The sequence below is a fragment of the Corapipo altera genome, unplaced genomic scaffold, assembly GCF_003945725.1.
Source record: "Corapipo altera isolate COAL_440 unplaced genomic scaffold, ASM394572v1 50, whole genome shotgun sequence".
Taxonomy (NCBI): domain Eukaryota; kingdom Metazoa; phylum Chordata; class Aves; order Passeriformes; family Pipridae; genus Corapipo; species Corapipo altera.
The window spans coordinates 12,851,810-12,877,495 of NW_020884889.1; the positions used below are offsets into that span (position 1 = coordinate 12,851,810).

General features: G+C 36.4%; 1 protein-coding gene across 5 annotated transcripts in view; it reads left to right on the plus strand.

Moving 5' to 3' along the window:
* Window positions 1-21,311, plus strand: part of CGNL1 (cingulin like 1) — a 58,650-nt gene extending 37,339 nt beyond the window's left edge. For 4 of the 5 annotated variants that reach the window (XM_027644476.1, XM_027644477.1, XM_027644478.1 and 1 more), the window contains 11 exons: window positions 1,215-1,421; window positions 1,726-1,830; window positions 5,320-5,472; window positions 6,110-6,280; window positions 8,756-8,917; window positions 9,758-9,847; window positions 15,621-15,704; window positions 16,828-16,952; window positions 17,505-17,613; window positions 18,333-18,496; window positions 19,132-21,311. In XM_027644476.1, coding sequence (XP_027500277.1) covers window positions 1,215-1,421; window positions 1,726-1,830; window positions 5,320-5,472; window positions 6,110-6,280; window positions 8,756-8,917; window positions 9,758-9,847; window positions 15,621-15,704; window positions 16,828-16,952; window positions 17,505-17,613; window positions 18,333-18,496; window positions 19,132-19,279 — 1,518 coding nt within the window. In that variant the 3' untranslated portion in view covers window positions 19,280-21,311. The remainder of the gene's footprint in view (window positions 1-1,214; window positions 1,422-1,725; window positions 1,831-5,319; window positions 5,473-6,109; window positions 6,281-8,755; window positions 8,918-9,757; window positions 9,848-15,620; window positions 15,705-16,827; window positions 16,953-17,504; window positions 17,614-18,332; window positions 18,497-19,131) is intronic. The other variant, XM_027644479.1, reaches the window with a different exon arrangement.
* The last annotated feature ends 4,375 nt before the right edge of the window (window positions 21,312-25,686 follow it).

Sequence of the window (25,686 nt, forward strand, 5' to 3'; positions counted from 1 at the left end):
TGTTACTAGGATAGCCTAGGATACTGGTCTAGCCTGAGTCTGTTACTGTTGTTTAAGGGCTTAATATAAAGGGCAGTGGGCCTGCACATCAGAACCAGATCTTTGGACAGAGCATTGCTTTGTGTCAGACTCTGAATGCCCAGGAGCAAGAACCACAAATTATATCCTGGGTTCTTCTATTTTCTTTGGATGGAATTCTGAATGAAAAGTCAGTGAAGAGCAAAGATTAAATCCTTCCAGCTCTTTACTCCACATGTTTGTAAGTACATACCTGGTCTGTGTTATAACAGTATAGACAGTATAACAGTACAGGCACATACTTCCACTCATGGTTTCCACAATAAATGGTAGGGTGTTTAAAGGGTAAGTGGTAAGGTGAATATTAGCTCTGAAAAGTTACATCCTGCAACCACTTGCCCTGAAAAAAAAAATATTAAAAATCTATTGCCACATGTGTTAAATTATGATGAGTAGTTTATTACAATTTTATTATAATTTGTTTGTGCTATATATTGATTTGAGTTTCTGAAAAATGCAAGATGTATCTTTTTGAATACAAGTTGAACTCCTTCCCCCCTCAGGCAGGAACTGAAGCCCCAGCAGAACTGCTGACTGAGCACAGCCCAGGCGTGGGCTGTCTGATCTGCAGGTAGAGCTGGACCAGTACCACTGAGAGGTACCTCCAGTCTCTGCTGCTCTTCTGTGCTGGCACAGCTCTTTGTGGGACCACATTTTGAAATCTGCTGGGGCTTTTTTATTCCAATAGTGCTACCCCTCCTTTTTTTTTCCCCCCCTCTTTTCTTTCAATGTCAAGACCTCTTTATCTGCCATTTACTCTGCAGCCCCACACACAGCGGCATGGATGTAGTGTGTTGTATGTTAGTTCTTGGAATCAGCAGTGGGGTGAGGCTGCTTAAATTTTGTGTTGCTGTGGAAGAAACTCTTGATAAATAGGTGCTTCCTTACAGGTCCTTATGGCTTTTGTGTCTGTTAAGTTTTTTAGATCACTTGGAATCACCTAAAAATAGGATTTGATAATGGTGTTGTATATACTTTATCTGTAGATATGCCTGAGGAAAAACAAAAGCTAAATGTAAAAGTCTTCATTGATGTTGTATTCTAGCTATATTTGCTGTGGTGCTTTATGAAACTTCTGTTGGAAAACAGCACCAGTTATTTCTTTTTTTTAACATGACATAATTTGTTTTCTCTAGAGTGCTGCTGTCCTTGAAGGTGAAAGAAATGCTGCACAAGAGGAGAGAAATAGTATAGAAAATCGAGTCAAGGAGCTGACTGAGGAAAACGAGCAGTTGAAGAGAAAAGTTACTGAGTTAGAGAGTAAAATTGAGGAGTTGCACAAACAAATTGATAATATGAAAGGAGAAGAAAATTCAACAAAGGAAAAATTAAAGACATATGAGGTAAGTTAAGAAAACAAGCCCCTTAAGTAGTCTTCTTCCTGTTTGCAGTGGATTCACTGTAGAGTAAAAACTGACAAAGAGGAGGATGGATAATGCCATTGGGAAGGGTAAGGAAAACCAGCAGGTTATAAGAAGCAGGATGCAGTTTGCTGACATATATAGGAAAGATTTCCCCAGTGCAAACCAGATTAGAAACAAGTCACAGCTTGCAAGTGGGGAGATCAGTGATAGGCCAGAGTGAAGAGACTTTATAGCTCAATTTACTTGTCTCTATTTCTGAATGTATTAAATTGAATCATTACAGGAAGAGAAGCAACAATTGGAAGAAGCTTTGAAACATGCTGAGAAGGAGGCAAAAGAATTGGTAGTGTTAAAATCGACTTTGGAAAACCAACTAGAAGATATGCAGGTAAGAACAAGAACAATTTGGAATATTTAAATTTTAAGGTTTTATAAACATGTTTTATTATTTTGAATGATCATGCAACTCAGGTTGTGTGATTTACATGTAAAAGAATAAAAAGCTGTGCTTGAATATAAACAAAAATATTGGCAATAGACAATATCAGGAAATTGGCTTCTGTATTTTTATAAGCCTGTCATATTTGCAAATGTTGCATGCAACTGGAATATGTCATCACAAACCCAGAGAAATTTAACACATATCACTAGGATTTGCAACCTCTTAAAACTGTCCTTACTGACATCATGTTCTGTATCTGCAAAAGTTACAAACCTAATTTTCCTTCTCTGTAATTCACCTTTTACATGTCCCAAACAAGCATTGATTTCAGTGGTATCAGTTTAGAATTATCTTAGTCTAGAAGCTGAGTTTTTAAGTGATTCTATCAAACAAGTCAGACTCAAAAGTGAGCAACGTGTACATTGCTAGTGACCCTTTTTTAGTTGAACAGATGTTTTCCCTTGTTGTCTTCAACATAAATGTTACTTTATTGTTCTGAAAATGAAATTTGTCTCTAAGTGGACTAAAAACCAAGGGAAGACTGTGTTAACCAGCATGTTCTCATGGTTCAGTTCATTATAGTAAAAAGAAAAAATATAAAAACAAGAAGAAAATACTCCTATGTCTTTAAAATTGAATGTGCTTCAGGAATATAAGATTCTAATAATATGGGTATCTAAGTTTTGTTTCTACAAAATGATGTTTTAAAGCTGATGTTCCTTGTAACTACATCAAGAAGTGTTTTATCTGAGGCTTTTGGTCAGGGTTTTGTTGTGGGTTTTTTTCACTTTAAATCTGTTTATCTGTTCTACCTCACTGATACTCCTCATTTGCTTGTATGTATTGCTGGTGCTTACACAAGCCCTATAGGTGGCCCATTGCTCTTCCCTGCCCTGCACTGAGCACACTTCCCTTCTGTCACAGTCTGCCTTGCCCTTCCTGTGTAACATGAATCAAGGCACCACATGCATCTCCTGCATCTTGATTAGCTTTGGGTCAAGATGCTTGAAAAGTGTGTTCTTTCCTTCCTGTTTTTCTGCATCCTTCAGGGCATGGAGCCAAATAATGCTGCCTCCAGGCAGGGTCTCCAAATTCAAGAATTCTGGGAAAGGTGACAGATAGAAGAGTCAATCTTGTCATTTTATTCACAACTTACATCTAAAGTGGGAAACACTAAATTTAATCCTCTTTCTGATTCTACACTTTTGTGCACCGGATATGAGCACTAATGGACTTCAGGATGTAATCAGTGGTCCCTTTTGTTTAGAACAATTCAGCCTTTCTGTCTTTAGAGTTTGCTTGTTCTAATGAATACTGTTGTGCAGTAGGTTGATTTGGCCTTGTGTTACCATTGACAATTTAGACGACAAATTTTGGCACAATAATAATGTTTATCACAGTGGAAATTTAATTCCTGACTGTCCCATCTTGCTTTTTACATAACACAAATTACTTTTAATGGTGGATTAGCATAAGAAAGACTGACAGTACTAATAGAACTGTAACAGTTACTTTAAACATGGCCAGATCTGTTCCTCCTCCATTCCAGATTTCTATTCAGAAAAGTTAAACCTGGCATGCACTTCATTCTTACAGTCAGTTTGTATTAGTGCTTTATACTGAAATTTTCTTTATGGATGGTCAGACCAGGAGTATTTTTGCACATGTTGTGTTATAACCTCTGGTTAGAGTAGCCTCCTCCATGTAGTGCAGTGTTTCATGAAATGAAATACATCTTAACAGTTTTGCACCATTGAGAAGACTTTCTGAAGTTTCTTGAGAACTCTCTTGGGAAAGGAAATAATTATTATGCCCCTTGACCATAGCATATATGGTACTGTCATATCTTTAAAAAATATCAATTATACCAACATGATTGATGGCAGAGCCAAGTAATCTGTGCTTTTTAAATTAAATGTTCAGAACATGGAATCTGTTCCATGGGTGGAAGAACATGAAATTTCTGTTTTCATTTTGGTAAATAATGGTAGGCCCTAGAATGAGAGTTGCAGAGCATTGTAAGTTGAAGTTCAGTTGTTTCTAGCGTGATGTATTAGTGTTTCTCAAATATTAAAGTTAAGGTAGGAATGCTAATTTTATCAGTATTTTTCTCATTTATCAGCTAGTCTAGCAAAGGGCAATACAATATCCTAATTTGTGTTGCCTAAGAAAATTATTGTTGATGAGAAACTACGTAGAACATGTTATTTCCCCTGAATAATAGTACAAGAATGAAGTAGTATCTGTTGTAATGCAGGATTTTTATTAAAACAAAGATAACTTCTTTTGCAATGCTCAGTTTTCATGAGGAATATTTTTACCCTTTACCTATGTTATCAAGTTTCTGCTGACTAGATTTTAGCAAAACAACAAGGAACTCTTTATGCTTTAAATGGTAATTTCACTATTTGAAGAATAATTATGGCATAGTTACTGGGTAAATAATACTATCATAATATGGGCACCTTTTAAAGAGATTTGGAGGAGCTCGTGCACAATGGTGGGGTAAGAAAACAACCATTTGCAACCAAGTAGAAGTCATCAAACCAAGAGAACCATTAGCCATTATACACTTTTCCAAAGAGAATAGCTGTGCATGTGAACCATGTGATCATGCCTGTGTTGGAATGAACTAGTGACAGGCTGTTATTTAGAGGTAGGAGGGTGATAAACTCTCAGACATCCTGCCTGTGATAGCAGAGACACTGGGAACCCCCCTGGCAGATGAGCACACTGGATAGCTCTGCAGGTCATTCAAAATTTAATGCACAACACTGAGGTCTGGTTTGAACATTAGCTGCAAAAGTTCTCTCAAGAAGGGGATTTGTGTGCTGACAGCTGCAAAGTTCTCTTTGCACAGCATCATCTTGATAAGGGCTTCTGGGTGCTACAGAAGCACATCAGCGGGGAAAAACACCACTAGTTACTTCTCATTCATCATAGAAACAGATTTAGGTTTTTGTTTTGTTGTTGTTGTTGCAGGGGTTTTGGGTGTGTGTGGTGGGGATTTTTTTGATTGTTTGTTTTCACCTAATAAAACAGGTGGTTATTGAGAAAACTTTTCAGGGAGCATATAGGAAAATGTGAAGCTTGGAATGGATATTGGATCTTGTGCAGGAGATGGGATTTGCTGGCTGGTGTGCAGCTGCAGAGGAATGTATGCTTTGCATGTAACAGAATAATGAAATTGGTCCTCCAAATGTTGCAACAGTGTTTAAGGAATTTATAGGAAGGATAAAGCACTGCATCACTAAAATAATAAATACTGACTAGCAAACTGTAACTCCATAACCTTTTTTTAAAAAAAACCCTTAAATTTGTCTTAATGTCACAGCAGCCTGCTGGTATTACTACTGCACAGTGTTAAGTAAGATTCCTTTAAGGAATCTACAGAGGGTCTACATTTCATTGTATGTATGTTTTCATTTCCTGCAGGAGAACACCCGTTGTATTTCACAGGAAAGGCAACAGTTAACTCAGCAATTAAAGGATGAAACTCAGCAGAAGGAACAGTTAAAGCAGATAAAGAATGAAATGGAGAATGAACGATGGCAACTAAACAAGACTGTTGAGAAGTTACAGGAGGAGGTATGAGTTCACTCCAGAGAGGCTGCAGGAATCTGAATGTCTAACAGACAGAAGCAAATGAACTGACAAATTGCAAAGAATTATTTATTTGGAAATGTACAAAAGAAGGTGAAATGCAAAATTTACTATTAGTTTCTTTAACCTAGAGGCTCTCAATAAAAGCTTTCAGAGCTGGAACAGTGATTGGAACACCATCTCAAAATAACATTGTAAAACAGTTGTGTTTAAACAAGATCTCAGATCACTTCTAATGTCACTGATATTTCAGAGCTGATTCTCAAAACGCTTCTGCATCAGACTTACTGTGCCATGTGTGTATAAACCTTACAATTAATACTGACACACTGAAGTGTGACCATGCAGTTCACTGCTTCACTCAGCTGGAAGAACTGCTGCCAGACAGAAAGAGAATAGTCTTGCCATGCATACTATTAGAAAATAACCTTTCCCGTTTTGTGTTTTCACACTTCTGCATAGAAATTAATTTTAGGAAAATATATAATAATTGATAATTTTTCTGTCTGAAAATACTAAGCTGAATTTGAAGCTGGAGGTAAAAACCTGTTGGTGTATCAAACATGATAGAACCTTTTGTAACACTGTATTAGGAAAAAAATTATATGTACTTTTTTCCCAGATGTCTGAAATGGTAGAGATCTCAAGAACATCAGCTCTGGAGCTTCAGAGCCAGCTTGATGAATACAAGGAGAAAAATCGCAGGGAATTTGCAGATCTGCAGAGGCAATTAAAGGAGAAGAACCTGGAGGTAGAAAAATCACGCCTGATGACCATAAGGATGCAAGATGAGGTAATGACTCACAAGTTCAGTGACAAATTCTAACCTTTGCCCTAGAATTCAGTTCAGATAGTTTTCAAGATAATGAAGGTTTGCTATCATGCTTTTGTGCACCTCATCATGAGAGAGGATCTCAGTCAGTGCTCTTGAGTTTCATTGTTCATGGTGGTGATCAGTGTGTTATTGCTGCCAGGGAAATGGGCTTTCCTGTTGGTGACAGATCTCTGCAGTATCTGACAAATGAGGGTGTCTGAAGTGGTATGACAAGGATTACACTGATGATCTGCTGCTCTCTAATGCCTGCTACTGAAGGAATTGGGAATGTAGAAATATTTTTGAATTAGGAAAAAAAACCCCAGCAGTTATTTAGGGAAAAAACCCCTCCACCAAACACGAACAACAAAACCAAATGCTGGCTCTAGAGGAGTTGACATATATTCTCCTCTTCTTTCATATGAGCCAAGTTGCAGATTTAAATGACAAAGGTGTCTGTGCAGCCAAGAATCAGCCACAGTCAGGAAGTGTCTGCCTCTTAGTATGTAAATTTTACCAGAAAGGCAGTCCAGTCTTTTAAAAATATGCAGTTGGAAAAACTGGATAATGTATTGGTCGCAGATATTTTTTGTATGTGGAATATTTTAATAGTTTGATTTTTCCAGTTTAGAACTTCTATTACATTGCCCTTTCTCCTTAAATAATTATTTTAAATTCAGTTTAAAGGAACACCAATAGAAGAAAGAAATGTTCCTGTTTATTATTCTGTCTTCCTTATATATTTATTTCATTCAGGGATGGAGAGCCTTTGTAAAGGAATGAAGACTGATAACAAACAGTGAAAGATAAAATGGTGACTTTGAGAGCATAGCTCATGAGTTGAATAAATTTATGTAAAAATGTACATTAATACAAACATTAAGTATGTAAAACAAAGTGTAAACACAGTGTTTACAGTTATTATGAAGAATACTTCTAGTGTTATTTATTGCAACTACAGAAAAAATACAGAGAAAAAATTAATGAACAAAAGAAAACTTCACTGTTTGACAAAAAAATAATCCAAACACTATATATAATGGCCAAAATATTACTAGTTGTGGAATTCTAGATCTCCATGAGGAAATATTTAAAAGCCTAGGGCTTTAAAAATGTAGTATGGCAACTAGCTGCAAGAGAGGAAACAAAATCTGAAAATATAGGGTAGGCAGGTTAAACAGCAGACTTTCTAGGAGACTGAATCTTCAGGACAATTGAAAGTCTTTATTATCACTTCCTCCTTTGTGTTTAAGAAGAAGTACAAATAGATATTCCATCCATTCAGTGGAAAGTCTGTTGTCTGTCAGAATCCTCTTGGGTAGGTCTCACAGTGCACAGAACTTGCTTTTTGAGGGTCTCATCAAAAGTCAAGGATTGTATTGATCATGGCAACGTGATTTTCATCTTGTTCCAGCAGAAAAATAATGAAAGAGTCTTGCAAGGCAATATGGGAGTTCTTCATTGCATCTCTTTCAAGTTCTCTGAGGAGACATAAAAGATATCTGGAAAGTTGACAGTCCATTGTCATTCTGAAACATTAAATGCACATGAAAGGCTGTTAAAGCACAGATCTCTGCACTTCTCTAGCTGTTCACCACCTCACGCAGATATCCAAGGGTTTGTTGTCAGGACTTGGTAAGAGGTAGCAAACTCTGTAAATATTCACTCTCACATTATTTTAGCTTCATCACTATAATAATCACTGACTAAACAAAGGAAGAAAATGGAAAACTATATGTTGAAGAAAAAAAGCTCTCATCCTATGTTATATACATATTACAAGTTACATGTGCAAGGAGTGGTCGTGGTTTCACTTAAATCCCCTCTAACTCATTATATATTTTTTTAAAGTACCATGAAGGTTTTGGATAATTTTACTGAGGGCATGCTGTTGTTGAATAGGAAATTTTTGCCTTCAGCAGATAGCACCACTGTATCTAATAGTTATACTAATATATATATATATATATATATATACACACATATATATATAAAAGCAATTATGTCATTAGTAAAATGATGTCATCAAAATGCATCAAGCATATATGTAAGCTACGTAGTTATTTAAAAGCTAAAGTGTTCAGAGTCTGAAAAGGAAAGGAATAATATTGCAAAATTTCCAAATAACCATTAGAAAATGGTTAGACAACATTTAGACAACATTTTGGCTTGCTATAACTTGATAAAAACAAATAAATTTTAAGAAATCCACTGTGGAGAATTGTCAGTGTAAAACCTGTGGTGTGAAGCATCTCTTTGGAGCTGATATTTCATCCAAGTTTATTTTCTTGGTGCCATCATGTGGATAAAACAAAAATTACTGTGAAGAGCTCAGAACTCAATGCAATTCCTGTCAAGCTTCCAGATCTGTAGTGTTTGCAGTAAGTCCCCTTTACTGACATCACTTATTTATAGAAAGTACAGTACAAAATATATGACCATAATCTCTTTCAGATGCGTCTTATGGAAGAAAACTTGAGGGACCACCAGAGAGCTCAGGATGAGGCAATAACAAAAACTCAGTTGCTGGAACAGACTGTGAAAAGCTTGGAGTATGAACTGGAAGCCAAAAACCACTTAAAAGACGATCGGGCAAGACAAATCAAACTAATGGAGGTAAAAGACATCCTTAAGGGTTTGTTTCTTATTTGAAGAAATTAAAATAATACTGGTATTTCACATGGTTTCTGCCAGGGAAGAATCAAAATAACTTGATGTTGTTGAAAAGCCATGTAGTATTACAGCAGGAATTATTCTGGAGTATTCTAAAGGTGATCTGTTAGCATATCTATTATAGATATGTAAAACAAAGCATATCTAGCATATCTAGTATGTTCTAAATTGCAGCTGTTCTTTCGTCATTTTAATTGACTTCTTTTTAATTAATTTTATCTGGAGTTTATCAGGCAAATTTGCATTCATTTCATTTGTAGGCCCATCACTGAGAACTCTAAGAGTATTTTGAAGTTTAAGTTCTATTTAGCATCTGATATCAGTTCATTTCAGGAGTCTGGATAACATGACTTTGACCACCTGGTTACAGGGTCAGCTTCATAACTGTTCATTTCAACTGGGCTGCCACTTGACTTTCATAGACAAACACCTTTGTAGCATTGTACTCATATGAAAAGAAAATTGTCTTCCAAATGTATATTGTAATTTAGACACTCAGAAACAGTCTCTAGAAACATTAAAGAATTTCTGTTGTCTTTAAATTGGTGGGAGTGATTAAAAAAAAGAAGCAAAGTGTCTATTTTACTTTTGTCAGACAAACAAATTCACTTTAAAGGCTTATCTACCTGCCATCTTTTTTGGTAGATTCTGCACATGTTTTAAGAGGCATTTCAGTTTTCAGGCCTAGTCTTTCCAACAGTTTGAGTCCTGAAGTTTAAGGAATAGCAATCTGAAGAGGATGGGAAGTAGTATGTTGAAATTACTTTTCTTTGTTCCACTTAGGACAAGTTGTCTAACCTGGAACTTGAGCTTGATGAAGAAAAGACTAATTCAGATTTGTTGTCTGAGAGGATCAGCAGATGCAGAGAACAGGTACTTGAACGAGTTTCCTTTTGTATCGTGGTTCTATGAAAAAGTATTATTAGGGTCACAATCAATATTGATCAACTCAATAATGATTAGCATAGGACTTATCTGCTATACTTAAAAAGAGTATGAAAATCCAAAAACCCCAAGTTCACATCATGAGTAAATATACTCCTTCACGTCATCACAGACCAATTTTTTCATGTTTTCCTAACTGGAAAACGGACACAGAATGTATATAAAACCTAAAGACTATTATCATACTCTAATATTCTTGATAAGCTTCATCAGGTAATCATTGATGCATGCAGAGATGGTGCTATTTCAGGCTCAGTTTTGGTGCTGAGGCTGTCAGAGAAAGGCTGTTGTGATGAGTCTTTTAAAATGAAAGATCGTGATTTGACTCTTACTGAAAAGTCATTCAACATAATAGAGTCTTAATTTGAAAGAAGGAGGAGGAGCTTAGGAAACTGTGGAATTAATGAGTGAAATCAGCTGAACTGAGGATGCTAGACCAGGGAGAGCTTTGTTTTCATTACAAGTGTAAAAACTGATTAAGGTATATCGAAGGTAAGATAGTTGGAAAGCATTTTCCACATAAAAACATCAACCTTTTGTTCCAGAAATGTTATGTTCAATAGCCCAGAAAGAAGGAAAGAAGGATTTATTAATGAGGTTGTGTCTAATGGGGCAGAAAATGTGAAGATAAAGTGATAGGTCTCACTTAGCAACTATCATAGTAATTCAAACAAGTAACAAAAAGGATTTTGACTGTATAAGTAGAGAAGTTGTGGAGGTTGTATGATGAGGCCTCAATCAAGATAAAAAGTACTCCAGGTATGCCCTCAAATATATATATATATATATATATATATATATATATTCCTTTATATTCAAATAAAGAAATATTTTGCTTCTGTCTTCTGTAAGGCCAGTGAGTGTGCAGGTGGGGCGAAGTAGAGGGAGTGTATTGCAGATGAGACCTTTGAGTTGGAAATCACTAAGTGTTAAGAGAATTAGGAGGTCATTAAGAGGCCTTAATAGTATTATTTGAGATTTCTGAAAGAACTGACAAAGGAAATTATAGGTCCTGTAACAAAGATTTATAATAAACCAGAAAAGTAGAGTATAGGGCCTGATTACTGCAAAAAGTAGCCAGAGCACCTATGGCTGAGTAGTCAGGATTATGCAAGTTTTTTATTAGTTCGTGAAAAGGAATACAGTGATGTGTCTACCTTGGAATATCATGGTCTAGACAATGTTCCTTGCCTTAGTTTGCATTCTGAAAGATGTGAAACTGCTGTATAACTCATTACAGCATGTTTACTGCTACATGAACTTCATGTAACTCTACATGACGTGCTAGAGCTCACAGTAATTTCCTAAAAGCCCAGGAGACAATTAGCACTGAGGTACAACCCACAATAGTCTGTTTTCATTTCTCTCTCTTTCTCCAGAAAAAAAAAAAGAGCTGCAGACATTCTTTTGAATAGCTTTAGCTTCAGAGGGAGAACAGAAAGTAAAATCTTAGTTTCTGTGCCTTTTTGACTCAATTGTGTGTTCCACTGAGGCAGCTGGGGAATTTAAAGTGAGTTAGAGCTCAGCTTTCTTTTCACACATCCTTGAAGCACCAAGGCACCATCACTGCTTTGTTTGGACTCAGGTTACTGAGATTCTGTTTGACTCTGATACAGACTTTCTGCTATTGTTGCACTGATATTGTACAGAGCCCAAGGCAGTGGGTCAAACAGAATATAAAGGACCAATCATAATATGGGGTTATGCTATTGTTAAATCAGGAAGCCTTTAATACTGGAGTCTGTGCCTGTCTTGTAAACCTGGGATAAAAGAACTTTAGTTACAGCTGCACTACAACTATAGTAAGTTAATTTGCTAACTGAATGGAAACCAAAAATACAGTTTGGTGACCAAAATGTTACATAATGGGTAAAAAATGTGTTTATTTTGAGGTCTGGAGTTTCTCATTTCACACATGAGTTACAAAGGTTGCTTTGTTTTGATTTTATGCCAGAATGACTAAGTAGTCAAATTACTAAAGAGTATTTCAGGGTCTGCTAAGCATTTATAATGACATGAGAAACTATAATGGATTTGTTTTAGTAATATATGTATTTCTGTACATTTTTCAAATTATTATTATAAATGTGTTATTTTAACATACCAATAATAAACTATAATACTCAAATTTCCAGTAAAAACAAATTTATACAACCTCTTCTATTTTACATAAAGCTGAATGTTTGAATAAACATTGGCAGGACTAACAGTTCACATTTCATTTACCACAAAATGTTATTCTTTTTTAATTTAAACACCCTTTTGAATCTGGATGGTTGCATGAGACACCGTTCTCATCTCCTCTGCGTTCTCTGGAGGTATCACAGCAAAGTGGAAACAGGGAAAAGCGGGTCATATCCTATTAGTTTTAAAATTATAAGGTATTAGTAACTGTAGAAAGACCAAAATGATCAACACACACACACATATATGGAAAGCCTGAGTGCTCAGCTGCTCTTTGAGTCTAAAGTGAGCAGGGACAGGACACATTTTACTACATGATGGATTCTTTACCTACAACCAAGAGAAATGAAATGCCTCTTGCCATGTTGGTTTTGCTGACATAATTGAAAAGTGCTTAACATTCCTTCATCAATTCCTGTATTCTGTGAAAATGCAAACATGAGTCTATTAACTTCAGAGTTGTTTCCAGTAAGTGTGAAAAAGGGACTAATTAGTTTTCATGACAATTTTACAATAAATAAAAAAGGATAAAATTGTGCTGACTGCATAATTCACTTCCTTTTGGTGAAGTGTTCCCAATGGATAGCTGTATACCTGCTCTTTAGCTGGCTCCAGGTGTGGGAAGCAAACAAGTGAAAATGTGGATATGAAGGCTGCTTTTCAATTATGAAGTATCAAAAGGGTTTGTTTGGCTTTAGCTTGTTTGTTAAACATTGGGGTTTTTGGTCACATACTTGGAAACTGTGTATGTAGGTGTTTATATAGGCACACACACACATATATATATATGTATATTACTTGATGTAGGAATTAAGAAACATAGGCTGTAAACCTAGTGCAGGATGGTAAACAATAGTGACAGCATCTAAAACATTATTAGAAATCAAATTGCTTTCAGTAATAATGAACTCAACAGCTGCTTCTAATCCTAAAGCTGGCACAAAATGCTGGTATGTCTGATAAAGCTTTCTAAAATCTGATGCTGTTGTTTTTCTCATTGTTTTTGTTGTTAACATTCTTCAAATCCAGCTGTGATAACTTAAGCTGCAGAAAGAGTTTGTTCTTTTATTGTAATTAAAATATATTAGATACAGGGAAGGTAGAACATGGAAGGTAGAAGCAGAGTTCCACATGGTGTGTACATGGAGTTTGTACTGTGACACTGGCGTGTTCTTCTCTCTGCTGGGAAATAAGTGAAACTGAGCCCATTTTGGCAGACAGCTGCTTTTTTTTTTTGCTTTGTGCCTGTTAATTATGAGTCTACTATTGAAAAAATGGGAGGAGATAAGTGAAAACAGCAAGAATTGTGTCCTACTGTCCTTCTCTTTTTACAACCTCCTGTATATATTTGCATGTAGCTGTCTGATCCTGATCAGATATAGCACTTTTTCTCTCTCCTATTATTCTGTGAGGTTGCATTTACCAAGAGGTGTCCAACAACAGTAGCAGTCATCTTGGAAATATAATAATTGTCCTCTAAATAATTCCTTAATTTGAATCTTGGGAAGGTTGCACAAATTTGTCACAGCCTTTGAGCACAGTAAGAGCACAGTGGAACTTTGGAGTGGTCCATTAAGCAAGTTCCTACATAAAACAAAACCCCTTTCTTCAGTTAGCAGTTACATTTTTAATTAGTCATTCATTTTACCACAAATTTTGCTTTATTTCTTTCTGTGTCTGTCTTGATGGCTAAAGCATTAATTAATTACAGCAGAATAAATTCTAGGTAATAATTCACATTATAAATTTTTTCACCTATTTAATGAATAAATACAACCACTGTACAAACACATGATTTTAATTTACGTCTATAAAATAATATTTTAACGTATAAAATAAAATTTTACTATATAATGTATAAAACTTAGTGATTATTAACCTTCTGTGTGACAATGAGAGCTTTTGAGAAATTACCTGGCTGTTGAGAACACAGCTATGTGCTAACATTTGTATTCTAGTAGCTGTTCTGACCTTAGTTTTCAGAAATGCCTTCTACTCTTCTGAAACCATAGTGTGACATAACATATGCAACTGCATGCCTTGCTACTGTGGTTTGTATTCATATATTAATTTCAAAGCTACAGAAACAGTGTAAATTATTACCTTTAAACACGTGATGAACTAAAAATATATTTTTTAATATTATAATGTGGTTAAAAAAAAGGCCTAAGGTAAATTTTGATGTGCTGCACTTTTTTGACCTTCACATTCTTAGCATTGCTTTTGGATTTTTTTTATGCAAGAATTCCCAATGACTTTGGAAAGACCTTTACTGAGATAAATCTGTAACTTAGAGCTGCTTAGCTGGGATGGTGTGTTTATGCAAGTTCATATGTCACTGATGTAGAGCAGGGAAGAATGCTATGGCCATTGCAATCTTTATCAGTGGTTTTGCAGGTACAGTGATTGGCAGAGATGTTCACTGTGTTCCCCAGGTGATTCAGCATCATAAACACTGTGCAGGAAAGAGCACAAATGCTGTGGTAACATTTGCTGTGCGTGCAAAGACTTGAGGGTCTTTGTGAAGACTTGAGGGTCTCAGCAGAAACGAGAGGCAACAGAAGTATTTCAGCACTGCAGATTTTTCCTTCAGCCCCAAAGTTTCAGTAGCAGCTGTTGGGCAGTTCAGAGTTTCTCTTTGAGCCTCAAATTTAATACTTTTTTTCCAGTCAAGTCCAGTAGTGAGATGAAACAAACTCAGGCTGCATTCTTACATTGACTCTGGATGGATCAGGTAGTTTTTAACATCTTACACACAGATAGTGTATCTTTCTTGTGGTCATTGAATAGGCAACAGAAATATTTACAGAAACTGGAGCAAAAGTTGTCTTTTAACAAGACAGGCAAAAACATCCCCTCCCCAAACTTAGAAGCTGGTGCTCCCAGAATGACAGACATAACACTGATTAGAGGAGGGGAGAAATGTTCATGTCTGTTATGCAGCAGAGTCTGTTGAAAAAGAGATTTTACTGTTCTCATTCATATAGAAAACTGCAATTGTCTGTAGAGTGTTTCACTGAGTTCTGGGCACTTCTCTGCAGCTACAAGTTTGTGTTTAATAAAGTGAAACTTTATTTAGACTAGTCAGCAGCTTAAAGGTAAGAGGTCATTTCAGAGGGTCAGATTTAAGTATGGAGACAACACTTGTGAAAGGTGTTTGAAGTCTGATGTGATGCAGAACTCTATCCTGCCACATGCTATATCTCTCGTGCAGCAGTTTGGAGTTTGGTTCCTTGCTCCAGAACATGTATATTGAACATCAGCAATATCCACTGTGGCTGTAAAATGCCTAGGGTAAGTACTGGGAATAACATCGACTCCCTGAAGTGGAAAATTTTGTTCAAGATTGTAACTGTAAAGCTCATCTGAAATCACGTGGATGTCTTGAATTCTGAGAAAGGGCATTTCTTCTCATTGCATAGATATGCCTACATTCTATATATACATACACAAAGTATCATATAGATAAATGTAAATGAAATCTTTTATTAAAATTTCTCTTTCCTTTCTGTAATAGATTGAACAAATGAGGACAGAGCTACTTCAGGAAAGAGCTGTAAAGCAAGACTTGGAGTGTGACAAAATTTCTTTGGAAAGACAGGTGACTATATCTGGCTGTAAATCCTTTGTCAGCTTTCAAAAGAGCTGTTCTGTAAAGTCTTAACTGTGTTTCTGGAACACTGTTGGAGATACAATTTCAAGCAATTGTGATTTTAGTTGAGTGTTTTCTCCTATAGTAGAGAAGTTTTCTGCAGCTCAGTGATCTTTGAAAGTAGGATTACTATTGTGGCCCTTAGCTGAGATCCAGAGGAAAGCTATCTTAGCAAGTCATAGTATTGTTGACAAGCACAAGAACGTAAATCAGATTGTAGTGGGAATTTAGAGAACATGTTTGTACCACACAGCTAATTTGGTGCCTTAGATTATGTGAAATTAATCTCAAATCGTTTGAGAAAAAAGAATGCCACCTACTGGTATATACTAGGTATATTCTTATACTTTAGGTCTGGCTTTTTTATCATAGTCCTTTTTGAGACCTGAATTCATGGTTTGAAGTTCTGTAACAAAGAGCTTTATTTTCTATTTCTCATGTTACCCTTTGTCTTTTTTTTTTTTTTTCCTGGCAACTCTTTCATTAGGTCCCCATTGAAAACCTAAATTACCGGGCCTCAGAAAAATGGAAGTGTGAATCTGAGCAAAAACCTCTGCTTTTACAAATCTTTTTCAAACTATTTATGTAGTAGGTGTAACATTGGATAGTTAAGAAAGGGGAGGGGGAAACTCAGTAACAGCTTTGATAAAGTAAAACAATATTGGATGTAATTTCTTTGTCTGCTTGTTGTAGCCATACACCAGGGAGTTACAGAAGAACACAGAATTTGACAAAAGAATTGTGTGGAGCATAAGACAGATCTGACAGAGTATTTGAAAAAAAAAATTGGCATATTAAAAAATACTGTTGGAAGGGGCTTGCAACTCTCTGAAATTCAAGGCTCCATTTAATCCTAAAATCTAACTGAAGCTGAACTAAATTCTTTTTGATAAGGCACAGTCATAGAAAATCTGTTTGTAGTAAACTGTAAAATCTCACATTCTTTTCCCATGTTTACTGAACTAAAAATATAGCGATCACCTTATGTTTTCCTGAAGAAATTAATTTTGTGCTAAGGTGGTATGTGTTAATTTGAGTATATAAGTAGTAATCAAGTGTGTTCCAACCCTAGAACAAAGACCTGAAGAGCCGAATCCTTCACCTGGAGGGTTCTTACCGGTCCAGTAAAGAGGGACTTGTTGCCCAAATGGAAGCAAGGATCACAGAGCTGGAAGAGCGACTTGCAAATGAAGAAAGGTGAAACTAGTTGTTAAGATCAAAACATGTGTGTTTATGTTTTTATTATGTCCTCTTGCTAATATTAAGTCTCTATTACAATTAACTTGATTTTTTTTTCCTCACAAGCACAAAATTAAAATGGTTACTGTTTCATAAAAGCATTGCAAATTTTCTTTTTGACTGAAAGCACAGTAGAAGTTGTCTTATAAATTTAAAACTGGGCACTGTAACATGGTTACAGCTCCTTGTCTTATCAATGTCTAATATCAGTAATAGACTTAGAAATATTAACTGTATTGTAACACTTCCGCTTGCATGTTCACTTCATTCTCTAATCTTGTCTCTAATTTTTGTTTCTAAATTTTTGTTTCCTCTGGTGACAGAGGAAATTCCACTTACTCCTTCATACTTTTGAACAAATTTCTTAATATGTTGCATGGAATCAGTAAATTGAAGTAGGGACCTTTAGTAGTTATTTGATTCTTAGAAGATTGCTAAGGAATTATACCATGATTGGAAGTATTTCAGTTCCTTTTTTACAAACATGTCTTTTGTTTGTTTGTTTTGTAGGGATAGAGCAAATTTCCAACTAAGTAACCGCAGACTTGAGAGAAAAGTGAAGGAGTTAATGTTGCAAGTAGATGATGAACATCTGTCACTGACTGATCAGAAGGACCAGGTAGACTAATATGCCAGTATCTGATATTAATCCTACTAACATAAATCATCATGTGTAAGAGATATGAGAAGAATGTAGGTAGATGCTGATTACTCTGTTGTTTGTGGACTGCCACTGAGTGAGATTCGCAGTTGCCGTTGTCATCATGTGCTTTTGTCTGGTACTAAATGGTTATTCATTTTGGAAATTATGCAAAGAAAGCACTTGTAGAAGAAATGCTGTAATTACTGTAAGAAATAAAGCAGATAACAGACAGTAATTGATCCTATAAATACACCAACAAATAATATGTTCTGTTTTGCCACTATAACATTTTGTTTAAAGAAACAAGTTGTTTATTGTTAAATATAAGCTATAAGTATTAAGCATACATTGATATTCTAATAGCAATATGCTCTACCATTCCTGTGGGCTTTGTTGATTCCTTGCTTAAAACTTGACTTGTTTCAGCATGTGAGTCAAACAGTAATGTTCTGCCCAGAGAACGAACAGTTTGTTTCAAATTGCAGAGATCTGTTAAGATTATCTGTAACAAAAAATGGTATCCCATAATTTCTCTTGAAGTCTAATGCTGACTTTCAGATATTTCTGAAGCAGAGGATTACAGTGTCACTACACTGGCAAAGTTTTGTCTTTATTCTCCCTCTCATAGATGCTGGAAGAATAAAATTCCTTTAATTAAAACAGTCCTCTAATCAGCTGACATGTAAATATTTCAGTTGAGTTTGCGTTTGAAAGCAATGAAACGTCAAGTGGAAGAAGCCGAAGAAGAAATAGACAGACTGGAGAGTGCGAAAAAGAAACTTCAGAGAGAACTTGAGGAGCAACTCGACATAAATGAACAGTTGCAAGGACAGCTTAACACTGCAAAGAAAGAGTTAAGGTAGGATGGCTTGTCAGACCTTACAGTTGTGTATCACACCACCCCTCACAAGTTTGACCTCTTGCTACCGTAGTCCATAAACTGAGGGCTTCCTCTACACGTTTGTCCTAAGCAGACAGAGTTTAAGACACGGACCTGTGAAACTCTTCTGCATTTCCTTTCTCTGCAAATGTTCTCCAACTCTTTCTAGTGTGCTCTAGGTGTCCCAACCTCTCCAGGGTCTCCCTGCTGAATAAAGTCATTGAGGCAGGGCATATAAAATGGAAAAAAGTGTGGGACTTGACACCCGTATCGCTTGTAGTAATAAAAATTTCCTATTAATGGCTGAGGTGTACAGTTATCCTGTATTAGTTTTCCTTAGCTGTCTTTGAACATCCCAGTGTGCAAAGTTTACAGTTTCCCCTGTCTGTCACTTTATTTAGAGGGGCTTGCAAATGTGGTTACTTGCTCTTCACTCTCTTGCACATTCCTTTTATTTAAGGTGCACTCCATGAAAAACTATCCCTGTTGACACACAAGTTTCTTTGGCATCCTTTAAAAACATAAATCCTACCAGTCGATGTTTTAAGCTTTGTATAAATGTTGTGCATGTAGATGTGCTGTTCTAATAGCAAAGATGTGTATTTTTGTTTTAGTAGACTGAAGAAGTCACCAAGTAAAGTGTTGGCTGATTCTGATGATGACGACGACGACGATGATGATGATTTCAGCACAGATGGTGACAGTCTCTGTGAAGTACCTTCAAGAAATAGCTTTTCAAAAGATGATGACACAAAAGTCTAAATAAGTAATGATGTGATTCCTTGAAAGTACTGGAAGAATAACATAAATTATTAAGAAACTGGATGTTCTAGAAGCCAAATGACATAAAGGGATTTAAGAGTTGGGAATATAATGTTTCCATCCATACTGTGCCATTTTCTTATTTAGATTTCCACTGTTTATTATAGGATTGCTTTATAAAACAGCTATAAAACACAAGATGTATATAACAGCTACTGAAAACACAGGGATAATGTTTCATATTGGAAATGGGATTTTGCTAAAATTCTGTTTGAGTAAAAAGCCATTTGAAAGTAATTCAAAATTAGTTTTTAGTTATTAAAAGCTTTTCCCTAAAATTAAGGAAACCACAGAATATTATTTAATAATTGTAAGTAGGGGGAAATGATGTATAAAATGTAAATATTTTAAACTTGATCTTTTTATTGACTACTTTAGTACTATTTTGTAAAGTTTCTAATATTATATAAATCAGTTTGATATGTAAAGCCCTTAAATTTATATTGAACGCTATATTTGAGTTTTCAGTAAGAGGAAAACAAATGAAAATGAATACTTTTTGTGCATTACAGAGCAGATTCACAGTTCCTGGGCCAGGAAGTACATTTTAAAACCAGTGCAAGTTTTACTTTATGTTCTGTATATTAGAGGTCAAACGTTAATCCTGCCTGTTGACTTTAAAAGGACCAGCACGTCTGCATGATGAGAGAGGCCTGCCTACAACTTCCTCATCAGCTTCATTCGGGAAGCTTTCTGTTCTTCGTAGGGAAGGGTGAGAATGATGTCAGTTATTACTTGGTATCTTTCATTTCCTGAAAGGAAGTCAGTCCTACCAGAGGCAGAATGTTAAATCAGCAGCCTGCTGATTTGAGGACATTGGGACAGTCTTATCTTCAAGTTTTTAAAGAGTCCCCCTCGTTTCAGTAAAATTAGTTGTGGTCTTTGAATTAAATACATGTTTAAATCTGTTCAGTAGTTGATACCAAAATTTTATGCTTGCTTGCAAGAAATTGCACCAGGGAAACACAAAACATGTAACCTGATTTTTATTGAGCATCTATTTGTGATATATTGCAGTGTGTGGTCGTATTTGCAGATATATATTAGTATTTCAGTTTACAGAAGTATTTTGGGCGATCCATCTATTCAACAAACTTTGTGGGAATTTTAAAAGAAAGAGCATTGAAGATTTTATTTTATAAACATTTTCCATTTTGTTGCTAAAAATATTTTTTTTGCCACTTATATCACACTAGACTGGTTTTGCTCCTTTGCAAATCTAGGATTCTAAGGAAGGGGCACTACTACAATAGTTCGGTCTTGTCCGTTTTTTAATATTTGTCCCTAGTTACAGGTTAGCGAGCACTTCTTCACTGATTCAGTCAAGAAATAGTGTAATTGTAAAAAATACTTTGAACTGAAGTCGCTGGGAGCCTCCAGTATTCCCACGAAGGAATCCACTGAAGAGAGCAAATTTAACAGCTCTGAAAGTGAGACTGATAGACTGGGTTAAGGCAAAACTCCTGACAATGGCAGGATCCCTTTTCATGCAGTTACGTGGAAGGAAACTCCTGCCTGCGGGATCACAAATATATTCGTGCATAGCAGATCACAGACTCTTTTGCCATGGAATTCCCTTCAACTTGAGTTTGATCATTTGAATTATATGGGAAATAATATGAACGGCATAACTGTAATACTGTCTCTGTATTTTGTATGTGTTCAAGTAGCAAACAATGTGTATTTTTTGCAGTAGCTTTACTGTTTTGACAACACTGAAACAGCCTTTTGTCCAGGAAGACCTGCACTACACTGTACTGACAATCATCAGAGAACCTGCTGTGATTTATATGTTGTTGTTTCATTTGCATGTTTATGTAGACTTATCTTTAAACGACTGATTCCAATGTTCATAGGTGACTCTTATTTCAAACCACTGGAAGAAAATCACTTAATATTGCATCTACCTCCAGTTACACTAAACTGTAAACTAAAATTCACTTAAAATAAACAGTCAGCTCTCTCAGTTCTACCTTGTATGTGCATATAGCTTGATATGACAATTGAATTTCATATAGAAGATGAATGTGTTTAAAACATAACAAGAAAATAATTACCTGGGAAATACTGATGCTGTGAACAAGTTTCTGCATTTTCTTCTCTTTGGAGAGCTGCTTTCTTTGTAACTTGTAAAGCAGGTGGCAGGTGTAACATCTAGAAGACTCCTCATTTGAGCTTAGAAGGAGAGAGACAGGTTGTTTATTTGCAGACTCTTACTGGGAGAGATCTTTCTTGTTACACATCCCTCCCCACCCATGTTTTCAGAAAAAACTTATCTTTAGTTTGTTCATTTAGACTTGGAAATGGCATTTCCTTCTTAAAGTTCTCAAATCATATGACTAAAATCAAAGAAAATCTTAAGACACTCAGTATTTCAACTCATTCACAAACCAGTTGGTAGCTCTGTTTCCCAATATATGCTGGCTTTGGTGATGGCAAAGTCATCTTGATTGCCACAAACAAGACTGATAGTAGTTTAACGACGTCTCATTTGTTCACTCCATCTCCTATTTGTTTTGATCAAAACTCAAGTCAAGGTTTAGTTTAGAAAAATTTTCCTCATATTTCCATGTAATCCATTTTTAAATGAATTTCAGAAGAAGCTTTTGACCCATAAAAGGAAGCAAGAGGGAGAATATGTAAGGAAACATGGCTGTGAGTCATCCAGTCCCCAGAAGTTTGTACAAACATCAGAGTTTCTGGTCGATTACAGAGACGTGGCTTGAATTCTGAGCTGTAGAGTCAGTCCTTCAGATTTCTTCCATGGTACTATAATATCTCTTGAACAAACAGACCCAAGCTAAATCATGTTTTCTCTAAGCCTAACCTGATGACTTTTATAGTGGATGCTTCTTTCTCATTAATCTGTGGTGAACAATGAACTTTTTGTCCTCTATGGAATTAATGGCCTTGGTTTCCTGAGCCTTCTTTTGTAGGTAAGAGAATACAAGTTAACTTCTCCAAGAGTGTTTTGATGTTTTAGATCCACCAACATTGGGCAAGTGCTCCAAGATCTTTCCATGGCAATTGCTATACAGTGCAAAATATATGAATGTTAAACAATCAAGTGAACAAAATCCTCCTGTTCTCCATAGACTCTTTGCTCTCTGTCCAAGTAATGAAATTAAGGATAGTCATCATAATAATGCATTTTAATGCCCTTGAGTTTGGAAAGCATCCCTATTCATAAAAGCATTGAGGTCTTTCAGGCATCATATCTTTTGTTAGTGCCCAGAGGAAAAACAGAAAGGGAAAAGCTGTTGTCTTCTTGCTGTCCCCTACCTGCTTCCCTGCTCTTCGTTTAGGGAAAGCCCTATATATGCAAATACCTCATTAGTTCAGCACTGTGCTTTTTATTGTTTAATCACCACACAGGTTCCCCCCTCACAATGTAGTCTCTTGGTGATGAGACTATAAATTGTTGACTAATCTGTGTATTCCTCTGATTTATCCTGTTTCTTTTCAACTTAATTCTTTCCCTTTTCCTGATAAAGTAATCTGTTCTGATTTACAGATAATTTTCTAAACTATTCCAGAAGCCATGTGTTTTCCTTATATTTTACAGACCAGCTGTGTGCTTTGCAGAGTGAGCTACACAGTGCAATAGCTTTTAAGCCTTTTCTGGATCACACAGCATATTTTAGTAATTAAATGTTGATTCTTTTAGCTTACTGGGGCTTCCTATCCTGTGAGTAGAGCTGCACATTTCAGCTGCTTAATTTCTACCAACTGCAAAATGTTCAAAGACTTTGCCGAAAGAGGAACATTCTTTAGAAGATTTCCAGGGTTTCTAACACATTTAATTTCTTTTTTTCTTTTTTTTTGCATAAGGTTCTGACTAGGTCACATATTTAACCCCCTGACCCGACTGTGTTATAGTGGGGGAAGTTTCATTGTCGTTTCAAAATTTAATCTTGAGCAGTGGGCTATTCTCAGTGTTTCTTTTAAGGTGTTAAGAAAGGAAAGCCTTAGGAAGAAGGAGAGTAAAGTTCAGCAGACAAGGTCAAGTCCAGTCTGGCCCTTTAATGATTGGTACCAGTGAACCTCAGGTGACATCAGCAGAGACTGTGTTTTATGTAAACAGGAACATTTGCTGTTTTCTCCACTTCTAATAACAATTTGCTGTTTTGCTTAGATCCTGAAGCTTGCTATTGGCAGAAGAATAGGCAATTAAAAAATTTTACTTGAATTTGGGGCACAAATATATAATGAAAGTTTAAGCTCTCAGAATTGTCAGTAGGAAACTGTAGGAACACTCCATTGTGAGTGCAGGGAAGGGACTCATTATGAGTAACCTGAGTTTTGCTGTGCCTTCTGTGCACTTCTGCTTCTTCAGCAGAATGGGCTTTCTAAACAGTGCTTCATATATTAGGTTACAAAGCTATTTTCACTAGTTTCAAGCACTCCTTTCACTTTGGTTGCATGCAGTCTGGCTAGGGTGGACCCTTCCAAGAGTCATAATATGAAGTAAGGGAAAAATACAAACAGCAGGCAAGATCAACCCATGATCTAGTTCTGGTTAATTTTGATTTCGACTGTCCCTTCACTCTTCTTAAAGAGTTGCTTAAACCATCATAAACACATAGATACCTACCTTGAGCTGGGATCAATATAAAATTTTATTTCCAGGGAAAGACAGTAGAGATTCAAGATCAGGATGGTAAGGAGCACATTGAAGCAGTGCATATGAAAGTAGTGTGAGGAAATGCCTATTTCCTGTGTGTATTTGCAGCAAAGATTCTCAAGAGAGTCTAGCTGAGACAAATGATAGTGGTAGAAAAGGAGCAGCATATGTTTCTGGTATTTCTGTGGATGCACTGGTAATGGAGACTGATGAGCTGCATATCCCTGGGCAGCAGGAGTAGTTCTGTTTTGTAGAAATGCTTTCAGAATTTTCCAACTTTGGATATTTAAGTGACTGCCAGTATCAGAGGCATCTATTTTGTGTGACTTATATTTTATCTTATATTTTTTCCAGAAAGAAATTGTGTGTGTGGTTCTGTGTTTTCCATTGGATTTGGCTTTTTGTTAAAAGATGTGTTCACTTTTATGGCCTTGGAGTGGAAAGAGAGATGAGACTGTTTAGGATTCATCCCTGGGAAAACTCAGTCTGTGCTGGAAGTAAAATTTACTTTTCTGGAAAGCAGTTCCACTGTGCACAGCCAGGCTGGGCTGGGGACTGGAAGTTCACCCCTCACACCCACAGAGCTGGCTGTTCTCATCCCAGCCTGGCCTTTTCCTGGGAGCTGAGGACTGAGGCCTGGAACCTGACTCGGCTGAGGCTGCCAGCATGTGATTTCTGTACTACAGATGAGATTGAGATTGCTACACTTTTAATTTTGTTCTTCAAGTCTTTTGGTTAAGTCATAGCAAATTCTATTTAAAGAAAAAGGACTCACACTGGGCATTCGTGACTAGAGCACGTAAGCGCAAATAGATGTGCACACATTCTGAAGGCAGAGAGAGATGGGTGTGCATCTCTGGGAGTGCTGTATCAGCTGATTGGGTTCCTGCCTGAAAACACAATCCCAGCTGTTTAAAGTTGATACACAAATTCAGTGGCCGGGGTCACACTGTGGATACTGTAAATCCTTCCCAGCGCAGACCACTTTGATCTGAGTTCCAGCATTTTCTTGCTTATCTGCTGTGTGAAAGAGCTTTTTGGCAGAGTCCTAACAAGCCTATTAATTTGTCTTTTAAACACTTTCCCAAAAGGAAAATAAGGGAAGCTGAACTATCTAGAGAAGATAAGGTGGTCTAATAGTTGGAAATAGAACACAGAGAAGCAGGAGGATTCTAGTTTTTAATCTGTTTGAGCTGCTGTTTCAGTCCTTGACCTTCTCATACTTTTGTCAACATGCCTAGAATATGGAGCACTAGACCTTGAAAACTTGATACTACGTCTGCATTGAAACTTCCTGGATAAAAATGTTAGGAAGAAGTGCCAGGGATCTGATTTTTACAGTGAATCTGATTTCTGTGCTTTCTCTGCCCTGTTTATCCTTTGCCCTGCAGTCTGTGACGTGCTGCAATGCTTTCCAAGCAAGGAGCTGTTTTACCTGCCATACATCTGAGACTGAAGGTCTTGTGCAGGCTCTGCAGTAACCAGCAGGCTCTGTGGAGTGACTTTCCTGCAGAACAACAACCTGAAGTCTACATTTCCTTGCTTTACAGGGAGCTTCAAATTTGGGGTTCTCCAAAGAAGAAAAGAGTTTATGGTGTAACAGGTAGAATGGCTATGAAAAGTGGGAAGTAAAAGAATAAATTAAGTCAAATAAAACTATGTAAAAGCTGTAAATGAGCCAACCAAAGAAGGGAAGCTTCCTGAATCAGGCTATGTGTACTTG